Raw genomic sequence first — 27,035 nt, 5'->3', positions numbered from 1 at the left:
ATTTAAGCCAACGTTGAATTGAATTTGAAACCAATTGCTCTACCGACCATCACTGAGCCTTGATATGGCTAATGTCTAGTATGGCTCCGAAACGGCAAATATAAATAAGTAAAATGGGGAAAAAGTAGCATTTAGCACCGAAACGGTGAATGAATTAGCAAATAAGATTGAAAAAATTGTTGAAAGTATGTGTGCAAAAAGTGAGCTAAAGGTTCGACAGATTCACAATAGTCTTCATGAATTAGTTTTGGTTTAGCCATAGATATTGTATTTGACAGCTCTTTGACTTGCATAAACTATCATAAAAGTCAACAGGTTGCAAAAAATAAAAATTCATGATAAGATTTTTTTCCACGGGGTTGGCTAGCAAGTCTAAGAAAAAGTACTTTCTTTAAAGTGTAACCCTCCCTGTGTAGGGTAAGGATCATGTGATTTGACACAGTGCTATAGTATCTATTTTTTTTTTCCTTTTAATGGTTTGGTTTTGAGGGGCTTTTCTAACCGTTGCAGGAGATGTCATCCCAGGCTCTAGTAAAACGAAAGGTTAGATTTCATCTATATTTTACCTTTCAGACTTTAAATAATACTTAGTTTACCAACAAATTTGAGCGGGCAGACCGAGCTAGTCCTTGAATGTTGGGATGATTGGGAATGCTAGTCAAAAATTTGTCTAATAGTTTGATGTAATATTTGACGTACTTGTCTTTAAACCCTTTAGCGAAAAAACAGATCTAAAATTGAAGTGGGTTTTGATCTAAAACTCACTATTAACACTTCTTAACACAACAAAGTCAATGGATTTGAATATCTCACCCAAATGTTTAGAAACTCACAAATACCAAATCACACCCTTTCGGAACCTAAAATATCATTGACCCTATTTCGTTATCCCCACTGGTAACCAAATGGATCGAACCCCCCACATCATGACATATCTGGCTCAATTTCTCATCTTTTAGCCCTCAAGCATTGAATAAGCCTGCCTGCTTGATTCTCTCACCCACTCCTAAAGTGATCAAGTGTCGCTTCACTCTGTCTTTCTCTGCTCTCCATCCCGTCGTCTGTCTGTGCTCTGTAGCAGTACTCCCTTAGCCTTAAGCCGGACCAACGACAGTGAAGCCCGAGAGTTGGCCCCCCTGAAGACCGTCTCAGTCCTAGTCATCACTGGCGTTGACGTGACACATTGATCCGAGAGCCTTCGATTGTGGGTGTACATAGGGCGTACTAAGGTGTGTTGAGGATCTACCCCTGCCTAATCCCGGATTCATCATGGGTCTGACGATTAGTAGTGTGTTTTCTCGACTCTTCGGGAAGAAGCAGATGCGGATTCTCATGGTGGGATTGGACGCCGCTGGCAAGACTACTATCCTGTACAAGCTCAAATTGGGCGAGATCGTCACCACCATCCCCACCATTGGTAAGCGAGCGAGCGAGCGAGCGAGTAGCCACACCACACCCCTTCCCAAACCGAGGTCGAGCTTGAGCTAGGCACCACCATTGGGCGGGTCCGCCTATCCATTGAGCAGAATGCCGAGGACCTCGTGGTTCTCTAGAATACTTGAAGCAACCTAATACCCCAGACAAGTTAATATCGTTAGAAGCACTGAAAGTAATATCTAGTGTGATCACAGCAGAAGCGGAAATAGGAGAAAGGTCAACGAATTATATGATATCTGCAGCTGGGTTTGTTTGTGATGTTTGATTAGGCCCCTAGGACCGCCCACTTGTCGGTAGAGAATATCGTCGACAGATATTGCTTGAAAAAGAAATTTTTAACTGATTAAAAAACGATTTTGAACGACGTCTTTTGGTGTTTAATTGATCGCCCTTTGAAATTTGGAATGAAGCTTTGGTGATTCCACTAATGTTTTATCAACACCTGTCGGACAAATTTCTGCCGTTCAAGTATATAAAAAACTTCAAGTGCCTAAGTTTGGCCAGCAGATAATTGATAGTCAACACTGGAATATCCAAGACTTCATTCCAAAACTTTATAGAGAATTAGAAGCCAGACCAAAAAGGCATCTCTTTCTATAACACAACCAGCCAATGCTAAATGTCTTTCTTCTGCAGTTTATGACTTTTAAAGTAATGTCACATGCAGTAACACAGAACCAGCGATGAATTTGTACCCTGTCTTTCTGTAGGATTCAACGTGGAGACGGTCGAGTACAAGAACATTTGTTTCACGGTTTGGGATGTGGGTGGTCAGGACAAGATCCGCCCTTTGTGGCGCCATTATTTCCAAAACACGCAGGGGCTAATATTCGTGGTGGACTCGAATGATCGCGAGCGAATCGGTGAGGCCCAAGAGGAACTCCAAAAGATGCTCCAAGAGGATGAGTTGCGTGATGCTCATCTGCTCGTGTTCGCCAACAAACAGGATCTACCCAATGCCATGAGTGCCAGTGAGCTGACCGATAAACTTGGACTACAAAACCTACGGAATCGGAAGGTACGGATTTTTGCTATAACGAAAAAGAATTTAAAGTCCTGCAGTTGATCATGCGTTTCTCCTTACAGTGGTATATTCAAGCCACGTGTGCCACGCAAGGTCACGGTTTGTACGAGGGACTCGATTGGTTGTCCCAGGAGTTGTCCAAGTCGTAAAATCGGCCACGGCGAATACCGGGCTTTTCCTGGAAGCCACTCGTTTACCTTTGTGATGATGAAATTGTTGACTTCGTATGACTGCGCACGTGGAATGACGCCCTAAACCATGATGATCCGACCCTTGACCCCGCCTTCTTTTTGCTCTTCTGACGATCGAAAATTCACCCTGTGTCCAAGTGTGTGTGCGTGTGCTTGTCCTCACCCCATTCCTGAGCCTGGTCCAATTTTTCGAGGGAAACCTCCGTGTGGACCCCACGACGACATGAGGTCTACTTGAATTGTTATGAAAGTGATGATTACGCCTCGATCCTAAATTATTGTACCGTGACACCCCTTGTCTGTTGATCGAACGTACTTGGCAAGGCTTTGAATAGTATTTTTCAGACTATTAGGGTAACACAGATTATACGGTTTTCCACAATTTTCTTAACGAAGAGGTTTTATTGGTTAAAAAGCAAGAACAAGGCGTTACATAAACTATCGTCTTGATGATGTTGGCGTTTTCTGAAAGGACTTACTCATTTTCTCCTTGCGCTCACGTTTGGCTTGGCTCAAGAAATCTTCGATCTCTTCGAACGTGTTCTTACCCGGAATGATCTCTTTCTCGGGCAAATTGACTGCCGAAGAGACCGAACTGAGGACATTATCCATGTAGTCGTAGTCGGTCTTCCATTGGCTGCAGCCCGCCTTAGGAGACTCTTCTGGCTGACTAGTAAAGGTCCGTGCCTTACGGGAACGCCCTCTATCCCCACTGCGACTCCGCGATCGCGTGCGCTCTCGCCTTCGCCGAGAACGCGATGAGTCCCCATTTTTGGGCCGCTCCGAGGATTGACTTCGCGAGTCGCCAAACCGCCGCCGACTTCGTGCTTGGTCGACAATGGCTTGAGGACTTAACCGAGATAGATCTCTTAATGGCGAAGGCGAATCCACGGAAGGCATTGATGGTGAGCGACTTTGGGCGTATTGCTGGGCGGCCAAAAGAAGAGCGGCTCTTTCTTTCTCGATGATTTCCCTCTCTAATTGTATATTTAGCGTTTCGGAACGGAGGTCGGAGATAGAATCGACCCTTCGACCATATCGTTCCCGTCTTTGACGATGCTCGTAATGAAGGGCGTGGTCTTTCGGAGGCGGACTCGGTTCCACGTGGCGGACCACTCTCCGTTCTACAACTGGAGATCGCTCCCTTGGATCGCGGTGATGATCTGGTCGATCTACTTCCCTGACATGTATTTCTACATAAAAAAGAAAATCAAATCAAGTTAAAATGATTCTAGATTTGTTTGACAGTAGGATGGCTATTGATTGATGGTAGCTTACGAAGTGGCTTGTTTTTTGCGGTATTTTGCACATCCCAACGGGACGAACGTGTACCTTTGCTTTCATATCTTGAGTCTATTGAGCTCTTTGACGGAGAGTTCCCTCGATCCACAACTCTTTTCACAGGGGACCGTTCTAATCTGATCCTGATCTCTTGTTCACGTTTCCCACCAATCCAAGACTGAGCCGGCAAAGCTGCAAAGAACAATTCGGGAAAATTTGATTTATGAATGACTAATTAAACGCTTTGGTTTCACCTGAACTCTTCATGGACATTCGAGTTTGTGCGGAGGAGTTTGAAGGTGTTCCGGGAACATCGAAAGCAGCTTTTACCCCGGGAGAGGAAGCTCGCTTTCGATCAAACGTTGGAACCGCGACCTTGCCAACGTGACTCATCTCCTCCTGCTTCGATGTTTGCTTGTCTTCGGTAAGAAACGTGTTCAATTTAGAGGCTATATCTTCACCACCTTGATCCTCTCCGAGCAAGGCTCTAGCTTGACTCTTGATTCTCTCGGCAATGCTGTTCAATTCCGGGCTAGGTGTCCTCTTGACCAATGCTCGAAGCTCTTTTTTGCTCCTTTCCTGAGATGGCAAGCGGCCATGTCTACTAGATGCCCTGCTTTTGCTGGATTTTGAAGATACCCTGCCATTGGATGGTGATTCTTTCTCCCTTCGACTTCGATCTCGGGAACTGCCAACAGATGAAGATCTCTTTCGACGATGTCGGTCTCGGCTTCGATCTCGATTCCGACTCCTGGAACGCTTCCGCGATCGTTTTTCGCGAGAGCCGCTTCTTCGTCGACGATCTCTGGATTTGGAGCGTTTCCGGGATGACTTGTCTCGCGAACGGCTTCGACTTTTTTGGTTCTCTTTGGTCATGGTTTTACTCAAAAAGGCTTGCACTCGCTTTTCATAGTCCTTGTCCAAGGCCGAAGGGCCCGAAAAGGGAATCATTCCTGGTGGAGGAACACTAAAATTCATGTGGGAAAGCATGGCGGTCGAACTTGAAGGTGTTGGGAATAAAGGGACTTCCATGGAAGCAGTAGGACCAACAGGAGGTGGAACCGACATGGGGTGCAAATCTCGGATGGGATGTGGGCCTCTAGTGGGTGAAAGAGACGATGAACAGGATCGGTTCCTTCGACCCGAGTCTCGAATGAGGCCTAAGCTCGGTGGGAGTTGTAGATCTAGATCGTCGGTGGTTTTCACACTTGGAACATCGATGGGGGCTTGACTTGAGGTGGCCTTCGCGCTTAGATAAACGATCGAGTCCATGGCTTCTTTGTGATCCGGAACGAACTTGAGAATCTTGTCATACGACTCCAAGGCCTTGGGTACATCGCCCGATTCCTCATAGTTCCTGCCCAACGCCACCAAAGTTTCAGCAATGTACTTGTTGGCGTTTTTATGGGTAGGGTTGACTTCTAGAGCTTCTTCAAAATCTTGCACGGCCCGATCCAAGCTGCCATTATTGGCGTACAGAGCTCCTCGAGCGACCAGGCCTTCCACATTCTTGGCGTCGATCTTTAGAGCCTGGTTGAGACATTGGAACGCTTCGATGTTGTTCCCGGCATTGAAATGACGGATTCCCGAAGCTACGTGATTAAAGGCCCAATTGGCATTCTGACGTTTCCTGACCCCTGAGGCGAGTTCTGTCTCCGGGATGACTCGCTTCAATGTGGAGCACAATGACCCGCCATGAATGGGTAATCCCAAAGCCGCAGCCATTTCGTTGACAGAACTCGGATTCAAAAATGAGCTCGACTGTTTTAAAGCCTCATCATAGCGGACAGGTTCGGGCGGGTTCACCACCTCGGTGGGCACTTCTACGGCATTGATTCGTCCCAATCGAATCTGAGCTCGGTACTTGGGGTTGAGTGAGCTTTCCATCATGCTCACGAGTACCCGTTTACTATCCGGACTGGCCTCGACCACGGCCACGATCATCATATCGCCCAAAGCATAAGGTTTATCTGAAGGGTCTAAAGGTAAAGCCTCCTTCATAGGGCATATGCTACGGAGAGCCAAATCCCCGGTGAAGGTCGGCTTATCTGGGCTAACCGGGTGAAATCCCAACAAGGCTAACAACAAACCCGATGGATTCCGATACGATACGCGGGCAAACATCGGGTCTCCGGGGGCTAACCGCTGGAAGAAGCTCTTTTCCCGCCCCTCCACAGTAGGTTGGGGTACAAACCGTTCAAGGGAATGGGAAATAGGAAAAATTACATCAGAGTCAACGGGTGCAGCGGGTGAAGTGGGTCCAGCAACCCGTTTGAACAAGCGAGGCGCGGCATGAACGATGAACCGTTGAAGAGCTAATCGTTGGCCTCGGTCTTCGAGGCGAAATGACCGCGATCGAGCCATGTATTGCTCGTGTGATGCTTCGGTCAAGTCCAAGGCCAAGCCCGATAGGCTTTGTTGCAATGATTGGGCCAGCGGTTGACCGTGATAATTTAAACTGGCTTTCAAGAGCTGAGGATCCATGATTAATTGCGAAGGGGTGATGATACTATGGGACTAAAGATCCTGGGAAGACCACAACGACCTTTGCCTTACCGATCAAAATGTGCGTCAGATTTGAAGGCCATTGAGCTGGTTGACCAACAAGTTCAAGATTATATCGATTTTGAACTCCTCATTATGTTGGTTGTCACTTTCCTGAAAAGGACGTGTTTGTCTTGTTTACATTGTTCTTTGGAACAGTGTTACCAGATTATTTGGGATTCTAACGCCAAAAACCGAATCGATCTCTTCGTTTTCGTTCGGCTTTTTTTCCATTACTCTGTTTCATCTAATTTGATGCTTGATTGACCGGACATGCAATAAACAAATTGGGCCGGGTGCAAGTAGTTAGCATTCCTGCAGTGAAAGAAGGGAGATTTTGGGTCGTTACAATAACATAATTTGAAATTGTAATACAATTACAGTTCCTTCTTAGAAAAAAGGAACGAATTGCTGTAATTTCGTTACTAATACCATGCCACATCAGAAAACTGTGTAGGCTTTTCAAACAGGTATCATATTTGTTCGTGTGAGTCAAGGTCGGCAACTTCGAAAATTCATCATATTCCAACCGTGACTAACTTTGCTTTTGGCCAATTCTTTAGTGAAGTCATATTAGGTAAAACATTCTCTTTCGCATTAATCTTTGCCACTAACTTTTGTTTGATAAATGATCATTCAATGAAAGAAGTGACCATCTCTTATGAAATCTAGCATAGGAGCAATTTGGAGATTTTTTGCTTTCAGGCAGGCCATCGTCAAGTTTACAGTTCATAAGGAATTTGCAGACATTAGCTTGAGATTTATGTACTGGTCTGTAGGTCTTTTCCTTCCAGCCCAGAGTATGATGCAAAAAGGATTCTAATTGTGATTGATTCTGAAACGGGTACAAAAATGTCGTGTTGTAGTAACATTTTTGGACAAAATTATTGACTGGAACATGTGAAACTTCGACCTTGAAAATGACGACTTTTGATCAGTTTGAATTTCCCGCCTTTTTACTTTGACAGTTATTGCTCTGATTGCTCCTTCGACTTTGCTTACCCGTAATTTCAACTAATGACAAACCTTGTTTACATTTTGCTGGCATTTTGTGACGTAAGGCCGCTGAATCCCAATAGGAGTAAGTTCACCAATATCTTGTGCGGACCTGCACATTTTTTTTATCTTCTGAGGCCAAAATTCATTTTCGTTTTCTGCATGCAGATATTCAGGCTTGGAAAAATAGTTGATGAAAAAGGCAAATACATGAGTCTTAATTTGCAGACTTTCTTTCCATAAAATAATAGGAGATGATTTTCAGGGTTTAAATGTTTCCGTTTGTTCCTTGCAATTTGCAGTAAAAAGACCGCCATGGGCCATTTTGCTTGTTTGCGGCTGGTCTAATGGCGGTTTAGATATAGCCCATTTTTGGCAATCATTTTTATGTTCATGGATAGACACAGTTCAGAATAATCATTTAGAAGGTGAGGTCTGCACTTTCCGTTTATGTACTTTTCCCACTAATTTGGTTTGGTAGCCTATGGAAGCACATAATGTTGCAATGAGAACAGAATTTGATTGAAATAGCTTTTAATGTGTATATTAGAGTATTTAAAGGATACATGTTGTGAGCTACAACTTCATCAACAAATTGGCCCGTAATCTGTATGGTTAATCCAGACCAATCCAGCAAACTTGTAAGATCTTAGAAACAAAATTCAGCCTGGGAAATAAAAACTGATCCTCATGGACTCAATGTTAGGATTTCCAAATCAAAAATTCATATGGCCATAATCTGGCTTAAGTAATCTCTCAAACAGAAATGAAAACAAAATTTGATTTTATAGCCTCAAATACACAAATATTGATATTTGATATAAAGATATTCATCTTTGAGCCATGTCACTGGAAAATGAGACAACAAAGACTGATTTTTTATAGTTTTATCTCTTTCATTATCAATAAGCATAAAAGTGACCTTTGCCACACAATTAAGAGAGAAACATGAAATTTAATTTGGCCCAAGTCAGGTCCAAAAATGAATAATCGGTCATACATTAAATACTTTTCTGAGCCTAAATTTATTACATTTCCTTAATTTTGTCATTTATTGGTTCCTATGGTTAATAACACTCTTTCAGAATCTTTACCTATGGTCAGTCTTCAATCTGTATTACTAAATAGAACTTGACAAAAATGTGCACAGTAGAGAAACCTTTGAGAACTTTTGAACACAGCTCCTCAAGCTGGTTGTATCTAATATATTTTTACGGACTGCAGTTATAACAAAAAACTTACAATTTATTATTACAAAAAAAGCAAGGGGAAAACTTTGAACATAATATTTTTTTCCCCTTTAGGGGCACAATTATCAATGAAAATATTCTTTTCATAAATTTCATGAGAAATAGAAAATGAAATGGAGTTAAAAATGAATAAATTTTTACTCTAAAATTGTGAGTTTTACAATCGCAAGACTTGAGATAGCTTCAATTTTTTTAAGAAACAATGTCAAAAGGACTTTGAAACAGAATGAGAATGCAGCAGAAAGTATTTGCAACCTCTAGAGGTATATTTTGAGTTCTTGCAGCTAGGGTTTTCTTGTGCTTGATATTTAAAAAAACTTAAACATTCTTGTTCTTGATTTTGGATGTTTCATAAAAACAATTAATCACTTCCTTTCCTTCAAAGTATAAAGCAAAGACCACAAAACATGCAACAGACCTCAATTGTCTCAAAAAACAACAAATCAATGACTCAAAAATTTCATGCTCCTTAATCAACACAATATTACACCATAATAACTAAATGATTGTTAAAAGATGAAAGTTGAAGCAAGTATAAAAAATCATTGGTTGATCATTGTGGAAAGTAAAAGCCATTGGTTAACAATTCAATTTGAGCAATTTAATTTGCACGTTCAAAGATGACTAATTTACAATTGTAAAATACAGTACGTGTTTGAGCTTGCCCTGCATCTCATCTATTGTGTTATTGGTTTTTTGCTCCTTATCTACTCCTGATTTTCTCTTTCTACTCTAAAACTTTATCCTTTACCATGACACTTTTTAATTATGCACCCTAGGAAGTGCTTTTTTTAGCCGATCCAAACAATAAACAATGAAAACCCCATGAAAACTCCAACTCAATTTCGTTGGTGGCTCAAATATTGTATAAAATTGAAGTAGTAACAATTAGGTAAATCATTACTTTCATTTTCTTTGTATTGGAGGTTATATGCCTTGCAGTTGTTAGTAAAGCCCGTGATAATCAAAACAAGAACAAAAAATAGCTTTTTCCAATTTACATGATCCTTGAGATGTGTTGATATTTTCTGATGCAGTTCATTAGCATAGGAGTTGGCTTTTTATGAACAAAATGAATGCTAAAGACATATCCAGTCTTAGGACTTAAGAGTCAAAATCGTTTATTTTTAGCTGAGCGATTCATGAACGACTATTTTTTGCACCTTTGACGAGGCAGAGGGCGCTGTTCAAATCGCTGAAAAGACGAATTCATTGGCTCTTTGTGCGGCTGATTGTTCAGGGGTGCCGGCGTTGACCAGGCTCTGTGCGTCTTAACTCTGAACCGGCCACAACTCATATAGTATTTACACTGAGAGACGCTTCATAAAAACTATGACTTGTGTTGTGAAAATTTCGATAATAGTTTATCAAATTGCACAATGACTCATTTCTCCCTCATAAGCAAAAGGATTCCCGGAAAGCAAGGCCCATACAGGTTAACTGTGTTTCTATTTTTTATTCAGGAGCCAAGCTGGGCCAATCAGCTTGCATTACTGGCCAAACATTGATCAGGGAAACCACGGAAGTGAGAATGTAAAAAATAGAGGGTGATTTGAAACTAATAGAATTCTGAAGGTTGGCCACTTGTGCTGCGGGAAGAAAAGTTGTATCAGATTTACAATGTTCATGTGCTATGAAAATAACCAACTAAGCACAAACTTGCAACTTGAAATTATCGTCCCTATAAATGATAGAAGTGTAAGATTGAAGCGGCAACTAAAGCAAGGCCAATATATCGAACTTCTCCGAACTTCTAAAGTTCTCTCATAATCTTCAAAAAACATACTTCTTTTTTATTATCAGAAATAATGGAAACTAATGCTTACCTACCTGTACCAGCATTTCAATCACTGCAGGTTCTGGCCACGCTGCATTTAGATTCTATGCATAGGCAGCCTGGCTAAAATACATTTCCTTTGTATTCTTCCTGACTAGCTTGGCTTATCCAACCTCAGCCATGATCTGGATCGGCCCGTCGTGTTTAGTTTGTACGCCACCGCTTTCCCCCCATCCCCTTTTGCCCCCTGAACTGAACGTACTCAACTAAATGCTCGACGCTCCCGCGTTTCCTCCCCGGGCTAGCCGCCAACCGGTGGCCCTGTTGAAGCGAGGGTGGCTCCGGCAGACTGTTTTATTTCCTTTTGCTGGTTTTGTTTGATGGCGCTCTGCCTCTGGGATCATGGAGACAGCGACTCTCGCCCAGCATGAGGCAAGCTGGGCTGGCCGGTGGCCGTCTCGGGCGCCGGGCCCTCGCTTGGAACGCAGAGAGCCGATCCAGCTATTCCCTGCTAGGGGAACCCACTCCGTGATCGCCCTCACTCTTTCCGTGTGTCCGTCGGTCCTGCTTTGCTTGCCTCCCTAAGTGCGTGCTCCCTATTCTCCTGTTCTTCATTCAGCGGCAGTGCGTGTGCGTGTTAAGTTGGTCGTCTAGTGCTCACAAGCTCGTGTGGTCGGTCGGCGTTGATCCACCCCTCTGCTATTGTTCTCGCCTGGAAGCCAGACAGACAGACAGTAGACCCCTGGGGTCCCCGTTCACACCCCTTCTCATCGGTTGCCACGTGGTGCTACGCCTCTTGTCCCACCTCTCTCATCGCCATGACCCACCCTCAACCGCCTCCAGCTTCGTGATCGCGCCCAACGCTGAGTAAGTTTCCTTCCTACTGCTCACCTCTCTCCATCCATCCATCCATCCTTCCTTCCTTCCTTCCATGCAGCCATCCAGCCATCCATCCAGTTAGCCACTTGTATTCAGCCACATTTCTTCACTCACTCACTCGCTCGAGTAGGACTATTATTGTTGTCCGGCTAAACTGAATTTGTTCGAGGTACATTTGAAAGAAACACACACTGATCTAGATACGCGGTCAGGAGCCCCCGGGTGCCACTCGTTCCAGCCATCCTAATTTTCTAGCTATCCACAAGTTCTCTCACACACTCAAGACAGACCTGGGGGTCGAGTTACTAGGCATCGGTTTTATTGTTATTATATTTCATCCCACCTGCCTGTAGCGATCTAGAGGTCTGGAACGTTGCGATTAGGCTGCGGCCGGGACCGCATTTCCCTGTCTTTGTTAGACCAGCATTGACTGATGGAAAGCGTCAGCTTTTTTCCCCCTTCTTTTTTGTTTTGTCGAGGTTTGTTCGAGAGGAGTGGTGTTGTGATTGTGAAGAAGTGTGCGTCGGTCGCCTTTTCCCGCATAAAAAGGCCACCGTGTTGCTCGATCAAGCCCTCGAACTTGTGGTATGGGTCCGTTGGAACACCAGCTAGGGGGTGGACTTGGGACTATACCTGACCACGAGCCACAAGTTGCCATTGGACTGGTTGGCTAGATGGAACTTAGATTAGCGAAGGGGAGGGACACAACGCGTGCCCCTTTGTTTCAAAGTCCCCAGGGACTAGCTTTCTATTGATCGGCTGACTATGACCAGGACTTCTTTTTGTTTCCTTCCTCCCTCTTCCCCCTTGGGTGATCAGAGGACCGACCACGGTGTGTCGTTAGGCTGTGTCATGAATGTTTATGACTCGTTTTCACCCAAGCCAGTCGAGTGTGGTTGAAAAGAACTGCAGGATGGGTTTCGCGGTGAGCTAATGAGCTCGGTTGACTAAAACCAACAACCTGACTCAAACATTGGCGAGAAGGGAAAGGCACGAGTGATTCAGAAATTTGCCGCGTTGACCTTCTCCCACCCTCGATCACCCCTCGATTACTTTGTAGGATATACGTAAACCAGATGATAGGAGCTGAAGATAGGCGTATCTGGTCTGTGTTCTATTGGACTTGGTTGACCATCCAATGGTCTATTTGATTTGTCTTGTGCAATATTGAATTGAAAGCGATATTTTATGATCATGATAAACCTATACTTGTCCGTGTATTCTGGTAGCTGAGCCTAATCAAAACAGTTGTTCCACATTTTTCTTATTTTCTCTTATTCCACTTCTAGCCTCCAATTGTACTTCTACTACTACTACTACTACTACTCCCACTTCTCCTCCTCCTTTCACCAAGTCGAAAAGATATCTCAGTGAGGGCTTGTCCAACGACTGACTCGTGTATTCTACTACTACTACTACTATTGTTATTATTACTACTACCATCACCACCACCACCACCACAACCACGATCATTCCTCTTCTACATAATCCAATTAAACAAAAACTACTCTGCCCTCTGAGTGGGACACTACAACCATTACCACCACCTCCAACAACATTGTTTCACCACCAACACTACCACCACTGTTTGTGTGTGTGACGTTGTCCTCGCTCGATAACTATCCGTATCCATACTAAGAATCTCCATTTGTGTGCATTTTTGAGATCCTCTCTTGGGATTTGAGGAAATCGCCCAACACATTGCAACTCCTGCAACACTTCTGCTTCTGCTTCTACCACTACTACAGTTCTACCGCTACTCCTCCGCTCTGCTTCATGTCATTGCTTGATTTGTCCTGATCATTTATCCTTCTATTCATTCACTCACGTGCGTGTTTGGCTTTGAGGCGTTTTAATAACCAGGCTGAACCCTGCCACGCCTCATCCACACACGTCCCTCCAACACCGCCAACGTCCCATTCTCTCCTCTTTATCTCAGTGTTCGGATTTTCATGACTAAACGTAAGCTTTCTTTTTAATTGTGTTTTTTCTCCGCCAAATTCATTTGCATTACCGTTTTGTTTTCACAACCTTTCTGAAGCCAAGTTCCGTTTTGATTGTCTTATTATTGGCACCCTTCTCTAAAGTCGAAATGATTACATGAAAGCAACACATGGCAAATGATTTTCTAGGTTGTTGTCCGATTTAGCTCTAACTTTCTCGTCCTAACCTGCGCTTCCTTTTTCTCATTGCAGGGACCATGGATCCTCAGCAACCCAATGGGACTGCAGACTACATGGTCCAGTCCCAAGGTTCACCCCTCAATAGTGGGGATGGAGCCAATGGCATGATCAATAACAATGATGCAAAGAGGGCCAAATTGGATAACATGAAGCCTGGGAATCCTTCCCGGGTGATCCACATCAGAAACATACCTCCGGATGTGTCCGAAGCTGAGATAATTCACTTGGGCATTCCTTTTGGTCGTGTCACCAATGTACTCGTGCTCAAGGGCAAGAATCAGGCCTTCCTCGAGATGGAGGACGAGACCTCGGCCTCGGCCATGGTGAACTATTTCACCAACTGTGTGGCCCAACTCCGAGAGAGATCCGTCTACGTGCAGTTCTCGAACCATAGGGAGCTCAAAACAGACCAAACCCACAGCAACGCCAGCGCCTCGGCCCAGGCAGCCCTTCAAGCCGCACAAGCTCTTTCGGGCCAAGAGACCAACAAACCCTCGGGAGGACCGAATACGGTTCTCCGAGTCATCGTGGAGCACATGGTGTATCCGGTGACCCTGGACGTGATCTTCCAGATCTTCTCCCGTGTTGGAAAGGTCTTGAAGATCGTGACTTTCACCAAGAACGGTACCTTCCAGGCCTTGATACAGTACCCCGATGTGATCATGGCCCAAGCGGCCAAGCTCTCTCTTGACGGCCAAAATATCTATAACGCTTGCTGCACGCTCCGCATCGAATACTCGAAGCTCTCTAACCTGAATGTCAAGTACAACAATGACAAGAGCAGAGACTATACCAATCCAGCCTTGCCCACCGGGGACCCCACCATGGACTCAGCCATGCAAATGAATGCGACGAGTAGCGCCCCAGGCGTACTGGGCTCGCCTTTCTCAGCCACGATGGGTCTTAGTAACCCGTTGACAGCAGCCGCGGCGGCGGGTGCCTACGGCTCTCCGGGCGCACTTACTTCGGGCATCGCAGGCTTAACGGGCTTTCCTTTAGGTAGCGGGGGTGCCGGCCCGCAGCCTTACGGCCAGACTGGCATTAGATTCCCCGGCTCTCAGAACGGCTCCGGGACAGTTCTGCTTGTTTCGAATCTGGACGAAACCCAAACCGAGTGCGACCACCTGTTCATCCTATTTGGCGTCTACGGTGACGTCCATCGCGTCAAAATTCTCTTCAATAAGAAGGACACGGCCTTAGTTCAGATGGCCGAGGCTCAACAAGCCATTCTGGCCATGACTCATCTGGACAAGGTCAAGCTGTGGACCAAGCAGATCCGTGTGATGCCGAGCAAGCACACCAGTGTTCAACTGCCCAAGGAGGGACAACCTGATGCGGGTTTGACGAAGGATTATGCCACGTCGAATTTACACCGCTTCAAGAAGCCGGGCTCGAAGAACTACTCGAATATCTACCCTCCGTCCGCCACCCTCCATCTGTCCAACATCCCTTCCTCGGTGGAGGAGGAAGACCTGAAGAATGCCATCAAGAACATCGGCCTCAGTGTGCAAGCATTCAAGTTTTTTCCCAAGGATCGTAAGATGGCCTTGGTCCAATTGAACTCGGTGGAGGATGCCATCATTGCCTTGGTTAAGTTGCACAACTTTCAACTTAGCGAGACCAGCCACCTCCGCGTGTCCTTCTCCAAATCTACCATTTAATCAGCCGCTGTTTCAACCACAGGTCACAGTGAACGATAATGCCTACAACCGGTTGGCCGCTGAGTTTGCCGAGCGCCAAAAGACGAAATAACAACAGCAATTGGAACAACCAAACACAAAAAAAACAAAGAAGAAAAAGAGAAAGGCGTATACGCACACACAGCATAACAGCCATGATGCCAACGTTATGTACTACAACAACAACAACAAAACAACTATTTGATTTCATAATCTCGAGAGTTACAGAGAACGCTATTTTTCCACCGGAACACATCCCACTAAAAACAAAGCTACAAAGTTTAATGAAGTTTTTTTTGCTACAATAACGCACCTCTGTGGTCCCTACTAGAGTCTGTTCTCTTCATCCTGTCGCTTCTCTCTCATCAATCAATCTCCAACTTTGTCCTCCTGGCTCTCCGCCCCCTATGTTTCTTGAGGCAAACAAGATCTAATCTCTTATTATTATTATTCACATCATTTCATCTTAAAAGAATCAATCACTCTTCAATCCATTCAAGTACCATTACCACTAATACTACTACTGTTATCATATTCACTACTTTTGCTCTCCTCCTCTTCCATCACTACTACTACTACTACAACTACAACCACTATAACCCATGTACTAAAACTACATTTAATCGCCACTTTCATTAACATGCTCGTGTAAAGGCCTGGACCGAGCAATCTCATGAAAGTACGCCCTTGTACAGACTGGCCTATTTCCCCTTGATTTCTCGCCATTATTTCTTCTCCGTCTTCACGCGCAGCCGTTTCCGCAGCCGCGATTCAAGTGTGACATTAACATAGTGCACCAACATTTTCATCTTGTACATTTTGGTCTTGATCTTTGTCGTCGTCGTCATCGTCGTTTACTTTCCAACATCTTTCAACTCCACTTCACCCGCCCACCCGTCCACCCCTTCCCCCTCCCATCCTCCTCGAGGACAAGGAGTGTCCCACCCACCTTGAATCTTCCCCTTGACGCTGCTGCCCCTCCCCATGTTTTCACTTCTCTCGCCATCTTTGGAAACCACGTTGAACCTCGCCAAACATTGAAGCCTTGGATGTGGCCAACGACACGTACGCTCCTTTGTGTCTGGCTTACATTTGGCATTTCTGAATCAAACCTTGAATTTCATCTGAATCTAGTAATGCCGACGCAATCGAGTGGTTACCTTTCCTTCTCCCAAATAGCCTTCCTCTCCCGCTCCTTCTTCCTTGCCCCTCCCCAAATATGACTAGAATCGAAACCAAATCAAGAACAGTATCGAACCCCAGCTTTCTACCTTAATATACAACAGGGACCCCAATGATTTAACCCGACTCTCAAGAGTTGTGGTGCTCGCTCGCGACTATTTTCGAGCACATGACAAGTGCAATTCTGAACACCTTCCTTGACTTGAGCTTAAAATGGCCGGTCTTTTTGTGACGAGAGCCTTTTTTTGAAGCACCCGAGCCATCAATTCAGATTTATGGGAAAACGAGCCAACGGCCTTGGGCACCCACTATTTTTGTTCAATCGAAGAGGGCTTGAAGATGTTTTGATATCGATTATACATATATGAACCCAACACACAAACACAGAGAAGTGGCATGCCAGATAAAAATATATCTATATCTATCTATATTCTTGTCCCACCCGCATTCACCCCATTCTCCCCCTATCATTATCTCCACAAATGTTTTGAAAGGTCCATCCATCATTGTACATAGATAGAGTTGAAAGAAGTATCATGACCATTATTATTACTACCACTACTACTACCAATCTATGTTTTATACGTGCTCTAAAACCAAAAGCATATCGATAGATTAAAATACAATTTAAGAGTGAACATGACTAGAAATCTATTGAAGCACTAGTGTCAAACGAGAGACAGAGTGACGGGACATGATTATGCTTAAACCTAAAATGCATTCAACGTTATCACAATGAGAGTTTCTTTTGGGAGGCAGGCTTCTTTCCTGACACGGAGTATTCTTCGGGGCTTCTTCATTTTTTTCGTGCTTTGCATGCGCTTTTCCCAATACAGAGAGTGTAAACATTAGCTTTTCTCCTCGGAATGAGCGGCTGGACCCTTGGAGAAGCAGAAATTGTCCATGGGATTGATGTAAACATTCTCGTGGTGCACCGAACTCGAGCTTGTCCGACATTTCGCTAAACACAATTCGAAGTGGTCCGAAACACTCAAGAGTAAAATATTCTTGAGAGCATTAGCTTCGTTCAACACATTCATTAGAACGGGTTTCTGAAAAAGATCATGAAAATCGACTCGTTAAAGATTCTTCGGGAAAGAATACACCTACTAAGATCCACTACGTGTCATATGGACAAAAAATATTTGATGACAAGAGAGCAAACATACATTTTACCAAATCACTTGAGCCTTAACATTTGGCATCCATTAATTATCAAACTTGCTCGTTAATTAGCCACTATGGCGCATAATCCTTTTTCACTCGGATAAAAGTGAAGAAGCTAAGCCAATTAGTGAACGATTCCCGCTTCGAATGAATCATTCCCTCTATGTAGTCAACGGGAGAACGCCAAAAGATACGAGCCAATGAAGAGAAGTATTTCCTGTGAATGCCGTGAGACGTTGATTGGTAAGCCAGGCAGGTGAAATGATCGACGAGAATCTTCCCAAATTCTAAGGTTATTCCTCTTTCTCTCTCTCTCTTCCCACCACTCTACCAAACCAAGTCACAAGTCGCCTGGGCTGCCATACAACGTGAGGCGTAGGTAGTAAGTAACTTCCAAGTAGTACAGAGTACGGGGATCCCCACATTTTGCTGTTTCAGCTACAGGTAAAACCTATGTTCGGCTAGCAGTATTCTTGTTTCGATCTTTGTAGCAAAACTCAAAGAGATCAGAATAGATGATCACACGATCGATGATTAAAGAATTGGCGACATCTTACCCGTTTCGGGTCCATACAACAAGAAATACAATGCTCATAAACCTTGCAACAGCCAGAGCTCTCACTGCAACCGTCACATGAGTATCTGCGAGATGAGGTAGCGTTTTCGTGGCAGCATCCACTCTGTAGAACATCATTCCGATGACAAACAAAACCTAGTAATTGGAAAAGGCACATGAGACATCACATTGTCTTCCATATGGCGCAACTTGATCATGGACTTCAACCACAACTATTAACGACACCAGGCTTTAGAGACATTGCTAAGATCACTTAATCGAAGTGATTTCGTCATTCATACACTTTTTATTGAAGACGTAAACCGGCCGAACCTCAATTCGCATTGAACTCTAACATACATGTGACTCCCATACTCTGAAAAAGTTCAAAATCAACACGATTGGATATTCTGATTGGTATCAAAAAGCAAGATTCAAAAGGTGCTTTAAAGGTAAAAGCTTCACTAAAAAATATATTCCCCGGTCTAAAGAGAAAGGAACAAAACCATGTTCCAACCATGGAAAAAAATTCTAGGCTAGCACGAGGGATAATAACATCATTACATGACGCTACTAGACCCATGAATTATTTCATTTATGGGCCAAAAAAAGGTTAGTTTGGGCTGAGAAAACCACAACATAAACCCACATTCAATACAGCTACATCCTATGGGAGGAATAACATGGTACGGTCAACTTATCGACCGACAGAACCATGTCCTCGTACTTATTTTTTTTTCCCGATCCAACCTTCTATGAATTCAGATGCGGCAGGGTGCCATGGTAATCCTGAGTTCGATAGCCTTGACCTCATTCACTACCAATATGTCGGTCTATCCGGGGACTATGGCGGTGTGCTCTTTAGTTACCTTTGTCATCGGCAATGATCATCTTGCCTTGGACCGAGTTTCGACATGTGGAGATCTCGTGCGTGGTCTCATTATGCTGCCCGCCCGTTCCCGGGGGTCCTCCTCCACCGCCTCCACCGCCTTCGGCCCATTCCTGGTCCTCATGCCAATTGAAGGGCTGTTTCAAGTTCCGGAGCTGAATCCCATGGCCCGCATGGCCGTATTCCTCCCTCGTGAACGTGGTCGAGCCCTAAACATATCATCAAGTCCAACCTGACAATCGAATCGAATCGGGCACTTAGTACCCACCCACCTGTAGCGAGACTTTGGACAGCAGGATGATGGCCCCCGTGCCAAAGAGAACGGCCAAGGCCAGTCGCCACTTGGCCTTGACCATGATGCTCCGTCCAAGTCCGGTGATGATGTGGATTCCCTCTCGATTCAGCGCTGACGATCCTCAATCCAGGCGAGATTCGCGCGAGCTGGGAACCATCCTATCCATGGATCGACTCGGCACCAATCCGGGCTTTCAATTTCGGATAAGAAGAGGATTTGGGGTGGGTGAGCACGGGTGCTATGGGAACACGGGGCCTCCACCAGTAGAAGCCTACAGGTCAACCAGCCTTCTAAGAGTTCATGACCAGTCACAAGCACATTACAATTGGGTCATGATGGACACATACACACATACAGACCAACAGACAGAGAGACAGTACGCATCCCATGGATTTGGCGCTGTGTACAGACAGACTGACTGACTGACTGGTAACGTACTGAAGAACTTACATGGATAGAGCAGACAAGTTGTCCTTCATGCAGCTAGATCAGGGAAAAATCAGTTCGCTGTTGGTGGCACAGAGAGTGAGGGTGACCAACAGTGAGGATGGTGTATATTGGTTTTCCCAAAGTGGTCGTTGGTGGAAAATCTGGTTGGAAAAAATTGCGCTGGTGTACTAAATGAAAAGCAATGTAAACTCAAGTTGGGTGCCCTGATTTAGGGCTTGGTTGTCGTATGCTTTACGGGCAGACCCAAGACAAAGAACACAATTAACGTTTTATGTGAGGTGAATAAATGTTCAATATTGGAAGAGTTATTTCACAAAATTCAAATAAATGTCACTTTTGGTGTAGCTTTCACACCAAAATGCTATCCCCCACTCCATATCCTAATGCAGTATGCCCCTAAAGAAGCAGTCTTTGCCAGCAAGACCCAAGTGAGTATCAATTGTCTTAACTTTAGACTTTCAGATGCCAAATTAACCTTACACTCACTCAAATTTGAGCTCACAATTGCTAACCATCTTTTTATCGTTTGAAACCGATTTTTGTCATGACAAGTGTAATACTGGAGTCACTTCGTTACACCTAATATAGCAATGGGACTAGCAAATATTTTCTATTTGTTGACATCGTTTGATTGTCCAATGATTGATTGTGACAATTACTACCTCTGTAAAGTATATTTGAGTCCAAAAAATGATCTAGTATAAGTAAAACCAACAATGGCAAAATTCATAAAATCTGCTTCTTTTTTACACAAATCTTAAAATGAACAATAACAGAACCAAACCATCCCCATAAAATTCGCATTAATCTTAATCTGTACATTCTAATTCCTACCATGCACTTGGTCTGTTGATATTAGGGTTCTGCTGAGCTACTCTTTTTATTTGTACTGGAGATGGTTCTAGCGCAGTTGGTTAACGCGCGACCGAGCTAAGCTCGGGTTCATGGATTCGATCCCTGGTCTCCCCCAAGACTTAAAAGTTCAACAAAAAATAAAAGAGAAAAAAGAGCCACACGCATTATTGTTGTTTTCTGTCAAATAGCTCAGCAACACTACTCCTTCTTGATCAGTACTCTTCCTGCTGGTCACTCACTCGCTGCACAAGCAAATATTGTGGTAGACAGCTAAGGTCAAGAGTACCCAAGTAGTAAAGTTTACCCAAGATAATTTGCCTTGATTGTACTATCAACAGCAATACGGCAACTTTATGTAGCTTTGAATGGAAGCTTTACACCACCACGAAAACCCAAAATTTAGCACACGTATTTGCGAAAATTCAGGAATGGGCTTACCTTTTTACTTAAGGTCTGTCTGGTAGCCCATCAAAGATAAGATAAATTAGCTTGTCTTGACATGACAGAGACGAAAAAAATGGTATGTGCTTTATTTATCATGGAGACTAATCATGTGAAAGAAAAATTGACACATATGCACAGGAGAGCAATGCCTTTCAAGAAACATAATATGCCCCATTTTCCATTCAGTAAGCTCACCTAATCTGGACATGAACAGTCTGTTTGTTAAAAATTCCAGGTCTTTTCTTTACCTATTTTTGTATCTTACGCATATTTCTTCATATCCTGAAGTAAAAACAGACTGGAAAGAAAATGATCTAAAAGTTCAAGGAAAAGTTTAACGAAATTGATCATTTTCAAAAATTGACTTAAATCTGCTCAGTTGGGTGGCAGTTTCTTTTGCAAAAAGAGTGGCAAATAAATTGGAAAAAGAGGGAACAAACTTGAAAAAGTTGCAAAAAAGCTGAAATCCGTTTTGAAATCTTTGCGGAAAATGGAATGTGGGCACAAAAATATCTTCACAATCTATCAACCTTGACTCTCTTTTTCATCTCTTGGCCTTTTATACTCTACTAGAGCTGTTTTTGGATATCGTTTCAACAATCATGAACCACTGGAATATGGACGGGGATGGCGAGGATGAAAATTAGCAACTCCAATTCGAGTCAATGAATTAAATTCTTCTTCAAATAAGGCTGGCCCCAGATCCCTGCGATTGCGTATTTCAAATGTCAGCTCAATCAAACGACTGGGTCAAAAGTTATGCCCTCTCAAAGTGCAGTACATAACAGAGCACAGAATGAATGACTTAGCCCTCTTCTGGTAATCAATTACCACAAGAGGGCTAGTTCGTTCATTCATTGAAGAGCTTTGTAGTGCCTTTTGAGACGGCATAACTTTTGATCCAGTCGCTCGATCGAGCTGAAAATTGAAATGAGCAATTGCTGTAGCCTGGGATCATTCTCATTTGAAGAAGAACATAATGCGTTAACTTAATCGCGAAAAGCTAATTCCCAAACCAAGCGTCCCCGTCCATATTCCAGTTGTTCATGCAACAATCAACAAAAATAATACCCATCCAAGCCCTGAATCTGACTGAGAAACAGGTTCTGGCGAGTCAAGACTGAAGACACGAGTGCAACCCCCAAAACAGGCGAACTTTATCCAGCTTCGCGATCGCCTTATGCACTTGTTCATGGCTTCATTCTGAGTTCTCAATCGCAGTTGATATATAAACTTGCTAGATTTCCAATGGGTAATTCTGAGCCCGCCCCTGTCCTGACCCCCATCCCGGCAGAGTCATTGTCCGTCGAGATTCAACCGCTCCATCAACCGGATTTGAAAAAACTAGCCTCGGGTACGTAAACCTGCGATTGAGGCGTCATCCATAGTGTTCATAAAATTCCGCCATAACTCTTTGGGCTTGGTTTTCATTTTGACAGTGTTGGAGAATGGCCTCAAGCAGACGTTCGAGGAAGCCTCCGTCTCGGTCCAAACGTGTCCGGATTTGACCCAGGCACCTTTTAATTTGGCAGCCCCGGGTATGCATTGCTTTCTGCATAAAATCACATTGATCAAAGATTTTGTTACCTTTAAACCTAGCTCTAACCTTCTTGGCATTAATAAACTTGCCAAGCTCGTGGATACGTCAGATGATTAATGCCAACCTGACCCATGAATCGGCCGGATCATTCAAATATCTATTTGCCAGTAAATAACTTGGTCGAATCATCCGTCAATTACTCTCTTATTTTTGAGAATCAGCTGAACTAAGTTCTTTTTAGTTATGAGCCAAAGATCAGTTTGGCACAATGCATTTCAACTTCTCCTGCCTTTCATGAACCACCCACTAATAGGGTAGTCCCAATTTAGTGTTCCAGGATAATAAGAAATGGATTCGAGCTCGATGTGAGGATATGTTTCCTGTTTAAAAAAAATATGGTTGAAACAAAAAGTATAACGTAAATTGGCTGATTCGTTCAGAAACTGGATGATCCGTACTCAAGGAATGCCACTCGCCTCCAAATTACATACGCTCTACATCCATTCCAATGTTTTAAAGTTGTTGATGGATTATCAATAGTTGCTAAAATAAAAAAATAAGAAATAAAAAAGCTCCTAGCACTTGCTTGTTCTTTTTTTCTATGTATAGTTCTGACAAAAATAAAAACATATCTGGTGACCGTTTTAGTTGGAACATGTGATTTAAATTTGGGGTACCCTGTACATCATGAGTTTTTTTCCCCTAAATTCAACTAAACAATAGGATATGAATAGCCCTGACACCTCACACTTCTTTCTCAACCAACTTCGTCATTGAGGGTGCAAATTCCATTCACTTGAAAATTATAGGTCTCTGCGGGCAAGCCAAGATTTTGGATGTGGGCGGATGTCCCTACTTATTCCCTCTGGCTCAGCGGGAAAAGTTCTATGACATAAAGGATTTTCCTAAATTGGTTCAGGCTGCGGAGGACAAGCCTCAATTGATGATTGGTGCTGGGGCCGCCCCATGGACGTTTCTGTCTCGAAATGCGGAGGTATCAGACATTTGGGGTTTGTTTTTAGTTTCGTTGTTCAGGCTGTTCTCTTTCATTTGAGCAGATGATGACCAATATTCTGATTGACCCGCAAGGCCAGGTGTTGAAGCAAAATACTAAAATCGCCCGAACCTTTGACGATAACAATGAGTATGAGGTGATCAATTTACCGGAGACCGAACACAAAATGAGCATCCTCAGTAAGAACAGTTTGTGTTTCGCCCTAATATGTTATCGCATTAAGTGGACTCCAAAGAGGAAGTGCAGGGGGCTAAATTTGAATTTGTCATTACTTGAGAGCTCTTTAAGATCTCTTTTAAGGGCTGTTATTCATTGGCCTAGTATGCTCTTGTGGGTCATTTTTAGTTGGTCCAATGACAATTGAACGAGCCTGAACAGTTTAACATATCGCATAAGTTTCTGAACTCCAGGCAACTTGTTGATGTCCGAAGGGCGTCCTGGGCCAGTTTTGGCCATAAAATGCAAGAAACGAATCGGTCCCGACAACTTTGTGACCGCTCTGAGGAAAGTTCTCGTTGAAAACTACCCCAAAGACTCGATCGGATTGGGTGGAACTTTTGTGGTCCAAACTGGCAAGGTGAAAGTCCACATCATGCCCGAGTTGTCCTCGTGTCCTCTAACAACGGATGCTCAGGTGGAAAACTGGCTCAAGTTTTTCGAGATCAACGCTCCTTTCACTTGTCTCTCGGTTCTCGTCTCCAACGATCCGGTGAGATCTGTCTGGTATGATGCAGAATCTGGGGATCTAACAAAGCATCATCTGATTCAGGGATTGGATTTAAGAGTAGAGCACTCTCACGGATTTAATGACCGTGGCGATGGAGGCCACTATCACTACGACACCACGCCGGATGAGACTGAATATCTAGCATACTACTCGGTGGCTCAACGTAAGGAACATATCCCGTGTTGTCGAGATTCTCAACGAGTCCATGAAACATCAGGTATTATAACATTGCAGATGTGTGTCGAATCGACCGTCCGGTCGAGAGTCATCAAATTGGGCGAGATTAAACGTGTTGTTGCCAGCACTCAAGTTGAGAAAACGATCAATTTATTCACAGCCAGAACATAACTTTCCGTGTTCACACAACATTAGAGTTGAATTGTGATGTTCCTCCTATCACGAGGAGAAAAGCATTCTTAAAGGAGGAGGTGAGGGTGTGTAGGGNGGGGGGGAGCCTGTGGGCAAATCGAGTGTTGTAATACAGGGCTTGATATTGGAGGCGGTAGGTAACACCGAAGGGGCGATGGTTCAAAGTCAAAAATGGAAATGTTGATTGGTGTAGGTTGTCGGGTTTGGTTTCATGTTGTTTGCTCTAGTAAATGGTTTCTTCCGAGTCTTGAGAGTCGGCTGATAGGACCTTTAACAACGAGGTGAGGGCCGAATTGGGGATCAAGGAACCCACAATCCTCTTGTCGTTTTCCAATTTTAATCTGACAACCTAGAAGAAGACACGCAATAGGAATCGTTATGGCCGTGCTGTGAAGACCTCCATCCCAAAAGCTTTCATCAAGTTCATACCTGCATTTTTGATGCAGCCCCTCTGCGATTTCCATCGTGAGTGAGCACCTCTTCCACTTTGGTCCAAACGGATAATACGGACCCACAAAGAACATTGTAGGTCTTTCGGCGAAGCCCTATCTCGCACTTCATGCCCATTGTCATGTTCTTGCAGTTACCTTTCCTGCACAAGAAAAGAGAACCATTTCAATTAGCTCCTGAACCTCACCGACACTCTCAATAACTAGCTTACCAGTAGGCGTGTGAGCAAGTTTTAACCGAGGATTGATATTGCGCCTTCCAATGGGACTCGGCCTCGTCCTTGCCGACTTTCTTGTACTTCTTCTTCAGTTCGGTTAACGTTTCTTGTTTCACCTAAAACAAATTCGAAGGCAATTTCGTCAATACTGACGGTCCCCCACTTAAAAGCCAATGATGCTCACCTGTTGACCAGTGTTGGGCCGATAGATGAGGAACTTCTTCTCCCGCTTTCCTCCCGTGGACGTGCGCTTTTCGTCTTCAACCTGAACTGCTAGTATGGCCGTCTTCTTGCCGTTCCTCACTTGATGTGATACATAAAATCCCTCGTCCACGCCCACCAGTTCTTCCCACTTTTCTTTCACTGCGTCCCAAGACATGCCCCGCTCTACATGGAGCACGTGTAACTCGATTTTGGCCGTTCCTGTGGCGTGTTTCTGCTTGAAACTGTGAGTGCGAACCAATTCCACGTGATCCTCTTCGCTCACGCCCACGTCCAGAATGCCTTGGTCGTATTTTCCGGAGCGTTTGGCTTGACTGATAATGGCTTCGAGCGTGTCGGAGAAGTATTTGAAGAGCATGTTCTGTAGGTGCACTTTCATCCCGAGGATGCGATTGAGGAATTTCGAGATGTCATTATAGCCTTTGTCCAGAGTCAGAACTCCAGGACAGTCTTCACTTTGAGTTATGAGGCCTACACCAACTAAACCGTCGGCGATATCTTTGGAGAGAAGGACAAGTTTTATTTAGCAGGTGAAAATAATATCTGGGATGGTTAGAGATCACGCCTACCTTTGAAGAAATCTCCCTTGTAATCGGAGGGAGGTTTGACCACGGGACTTTCGTAGCCCATGATGGCTTTGAAAGTGGCTTCGAGAGCCGATCGACCATATTTGTTGTCAATATTAAATCGAGACAAGTCTCGAGATTCCGTTGCGCGACGATCACCGTGCGTTAGAGCACCCTATTTAGATCCGAAATTATAATATCAAGCGTCATTTTCTAACTCCTATTGCGACACCAATATCCCGAGAAATGAGAGCTCTTACCAGACTTTCGAGACGTTTGGCCACGATGGACGCGAATCGGTGCTCTCCGGCCAGGTCGGATATGAGTAGAATGTATTCGGGAGCGGACACTTGGTTCGATCGATGGGTTCGACCGAACTGTTGGATAGCGCGATCCGCAGACCACGGCAATTCTAAAGTCATGTGCACACGTCGCTTGCGATTCTTTACTCGGCGATCCGCTTGGAGTGAGATTCCACTGGAGGCCGCCTCCGAGATGATGGCCACATCTTTCTCGCCTCGCATGAATCGATCCTTCTCGTGCAGATTGAGCGTCTCCAGGGGAATGTCTTGTTCTGAGCGTGATTCATAACGGACATCGCCGTTTTCGTCCTGGACGACACGACCTTTTCGGCCAGTCATCTCGGCCACATTCTCGGGTCCACCCAATTCGTCAATGAGCTGGTCCAACGTGTTGGCGGGGAGGGCATTGCCGAGACGTTCTATTCGTGCTAAAAAATCCTGTTTCATCTGACAAGCTCGATCGACGTTACTTTGAGGGGGTCCTTGGTTGATAAAAGCGTTGGGAGTGGCCAAAGTGCCGCCTAAGCCGCCGTTCTCTTCCTTTTTGG

The 27,035-nt window shown here is 44.3% G+C and overlaps 6 protein-coding genes across 10 annotated transcripts in view; 3 read left to right on the top strand and 3 right to left on the bottom strand.

Annotated features, from left to right (window-relative positions):
* The first annotated feature begins 1,050 nt into the window (after positions 1-1,050).
* On the top strand, positions 1,051-3,043 carry LOC131886052 (ADP-ribosylation factor 4). Its single transcript, XM_059234274.1, has 3 exons — positions 1,051-1,417; positions 2,148-2,455; positions 2,524-3,043. The coding sequence occupies exons 1-3, from the start codon at positions 1,270-1,272 to the stop codon at positions 2,608-2,610; spliced, it is 543 nt and encodes a 180-aa protein (XP_059090257.1). The 5' UTR covers positions 1,051-1,269; the 3' UTR covers positions 2,611-3,043.
* On the bottom strand, positions 3,035-6,706 carry LOC131886051 (tetratricopeptide repeat protein 14 homolog). Of its 2 annotated transcripts, none has more exons than XM_059234273.1 (3): positions 4,188-6,706; positions 3,985-4,125; positions 3,035-3,845 (listed from the first exon to the last, which is right to left on the bottom strand). In XM_059234273.1, exons 1-3 carry the CDS (start codon positions 6,415-6,417, stop codon positions 3,091-3,093), a joined length of 3,126 nt encoding a protein of 1,041 aa, XP_059090256.1. In that variant the 5' UTR covers positions 6,418-6,706; the 3' UTR covers positions 3,035-3,090. The 2 variants fall into 2 exon arrangements, with proteins under 2 accessions (XP_059090256.1, XP_059090255.1); XM_059234272.1 differs by having other exon boundaries at positions 3,931-4,125; positions 4,188-6,701.
* A 4,402-nt stretch (positions 6,707-11,108) lies between these two features.
* Positions 11,109-15,438, top strand: LOC131886046 (polypyrimidine tract-binding protein 3-like). 4 transcript variants are annotated; one of them, XM_059234265.1, is made up of 3 exons: positions 11,109-11,367; positions 12,669-12,749; positions 13,575-15,438. In XM_059234265.1, the coding sequence occupies exon 3, from the start codon at positions 13,580-13,582 to the stop codon at positions 15,221-15,223; it is 1,644 nt and encodes a 547-aa protein (XP_059090248.1). In that variant the 5' UTR covers positions 11,109-11,367; positions 12,669-12,749; positions 13,575-13,579; the 3' UTR covers positions 15,224-15,438. The 4 variants fall into 4 exon arrangements, with proteins under 4 accessions (XP_059090248.1, XP_059090246.1, XP_059090250.1 ...); XM_059234263.1 differs by having other exon boundaries at positions 12,669-13,341; XM_059234264.1 differs by lacking the exon at positions 11,109-11,367 and adding an exon at positions 11,477-11,548 and having other exon boundaries at positions 12,669-13,341.
* A 1,611-nt stretch (positions 15,439-17,049) lies between these two features.
* On the bottom strand, positions 17,050-19,739 carry LOC131886050 (SREBP regulating gene protein-like). The gene is made up of 4 exons (XM_059234271.1): positions 19,308-19,739; positions 19,016-19,244; positions 18,148-18,302; positions 17,050-17,475 (listed from the first exon to the last, which is right to left on the bottom strand). The coding sequence occupies exons 1-4, from the start codon at positions 19,389-19,391 to the stop codon at positions 17,272-17,274; spliced, it is 672 nt and encodes a 223-aa protein (XP_059090254.1). The 5' UTR covers positions 19,392-19,739; the 3' UTR covers positions 17,050-17,271.
* Positions 19,740-22,192: 2,453 nt separating this feature from the next.
* Positions 22,193-24,665, top strand: LOC131886048 (ester hydrolase C11orf54 homolog). The gene is made up of 7 exons (XM_059234269.1): positions 22,193-22,433; positions 22,519-22,617; positions 23,429-23,613; positions 23,678-23,813; positions 24,045-24,343; positions 24,404-24,524; positions 24,596-24,665. Exons 1-7 carry the CDS (start codon positions 22,328-22,330, stop codon positions 24,646-24,648), a joined length of 999 nt encoding a protein of 332 aa, XP_059090252.1. The 5' UTR covers positions 22,193-22,327; the 3' UTR covers positions 24,649-24,665.
* Position 24,666: 1 nt separating this feature from the next.
* The window catches only part of LOC131886045 (protein strawberry notch homolog 1-like), a gene marked incomplete in the record, with an annotated part of 6,113 nt that continues 3,744 nt past the window's right edge, over positions 24,667-27,035 (bottom strand). Inside the window, 6 exon segments of the mRNA XM_059234262.1 lie at positions 24,667-25,079; positions 25,160-25,322; positions 25,392-25,513; positions 25,582-26,117; positions 26,189-26,360; positions 26,446-27,035. Of these exon segments, the coding sequence (XP_059090245.1) occupies positions 24,954-25,079; positions 25,160-25,322; positions 25,392-25,513; positions 25,582-26,117; positions 26,189-26,360; positions 26,446-27,035 (1,709 nt within the window).

Source organism: Tigriopus californicus, chromosome 9 (assembly GCF_007210705.1).
Source record: "Tigriopus californicus strain San Diego chromosome 9, Tcal_SD_v2.1, whole genome shotgun sequence".
Lineage (NCBI taxonomy): Eukaryota > Metazoa > Arthropoda > Copepoda > Harpacticoida > Harpacticidae > Tigriopus > Tigriopus californicus.
The sequence above is the reverse complement of the archived record's forward strand: the minus strand, read 5'-3'. Positions and strand labels throughout refer to the sequence as shown.

Coding starts and splice junctions, on each gene's coding strand:
- LOC131886051 (XM_059234272.1), bottom strand. CDS start 6,417: ATGGATCCTCAGCTCTTGAAAGCCAGTTTAAATTATCACGGTCAACCG. Junction 4,126..4,187: donor AATGTCCATGAAGAGTTCAG/GTGAAACCAAAG, acceptor TGTTCTTTGCAG/CTTTGCCGGCTCAGTCTTGG. Junction 3,846..3,930: donor CGCAAAAAACAAGCCACTTC/GTAAGCTACCAT, acceptor TTTTTTATGTAG/AAATACATGTCAGGGAAGTA.
- LOC131886052 (XM_059234274.1), top strand. CDS start 1,270: ATGGGTCTGACGATTAGTAGTGTGTTTTCTCGACTCTTCGGGAAGAAG. Junction 1,418..2,147: donor CACCACCATCCCCACCATTG/GTAAGCGAGCGA, acceptor GTCTTTCTGTAG/GATTCAACGTGGAGACGGTC. Junction 2,456..2,523: donor AAAACCTACGGAATCGGAAG/GTACGGATTTTT, acceptor TTCTCCTTACAG/TGGTATATTCAAGCCACGTG.
- LOC131886050 (XM_059234271.1), bottom strand. CDS start 19,391: ATGGTCAAGGCCAAGTGGCGACTGGCCTTGGCCGTTCTCTTTGGCACG. Junction 19,245..19,307: donor TGTCCAAAGTCTCGCTACAG/GTGGGTGGGTAC, acceptor TGATATGTTTAG/GGCTCGACCACGTTCACGAG. Junction 17,476..18,147: donor GTTGTATGGACCCGAAACGG/GTAAGATGTCGC, acceptor GATCTTTTTCAG/AAACCCGTTCTAATGAATGT.
- LOC131886048 (XM_059234269.1), top strand. CDS start 22,328: ATGGGTAATTCTGAGCCCGCCCCTGTCCTGACCCCCATCCCGGCAGAG. Junction 23,814..24,044: donor ACACAAAATGAGCATCCTCA/GTAAGAACAGTT, acceptor TCTGAACTCCAG/GCAACTTGTTGATGTCCGAA. Junction 24,525..24,595: donor ATACTACTCGGTGGCTCAAC/GTAAGGAACATA, acceptor ATAACATTGCAG/ATGTGTGTCGAATCGACCGT.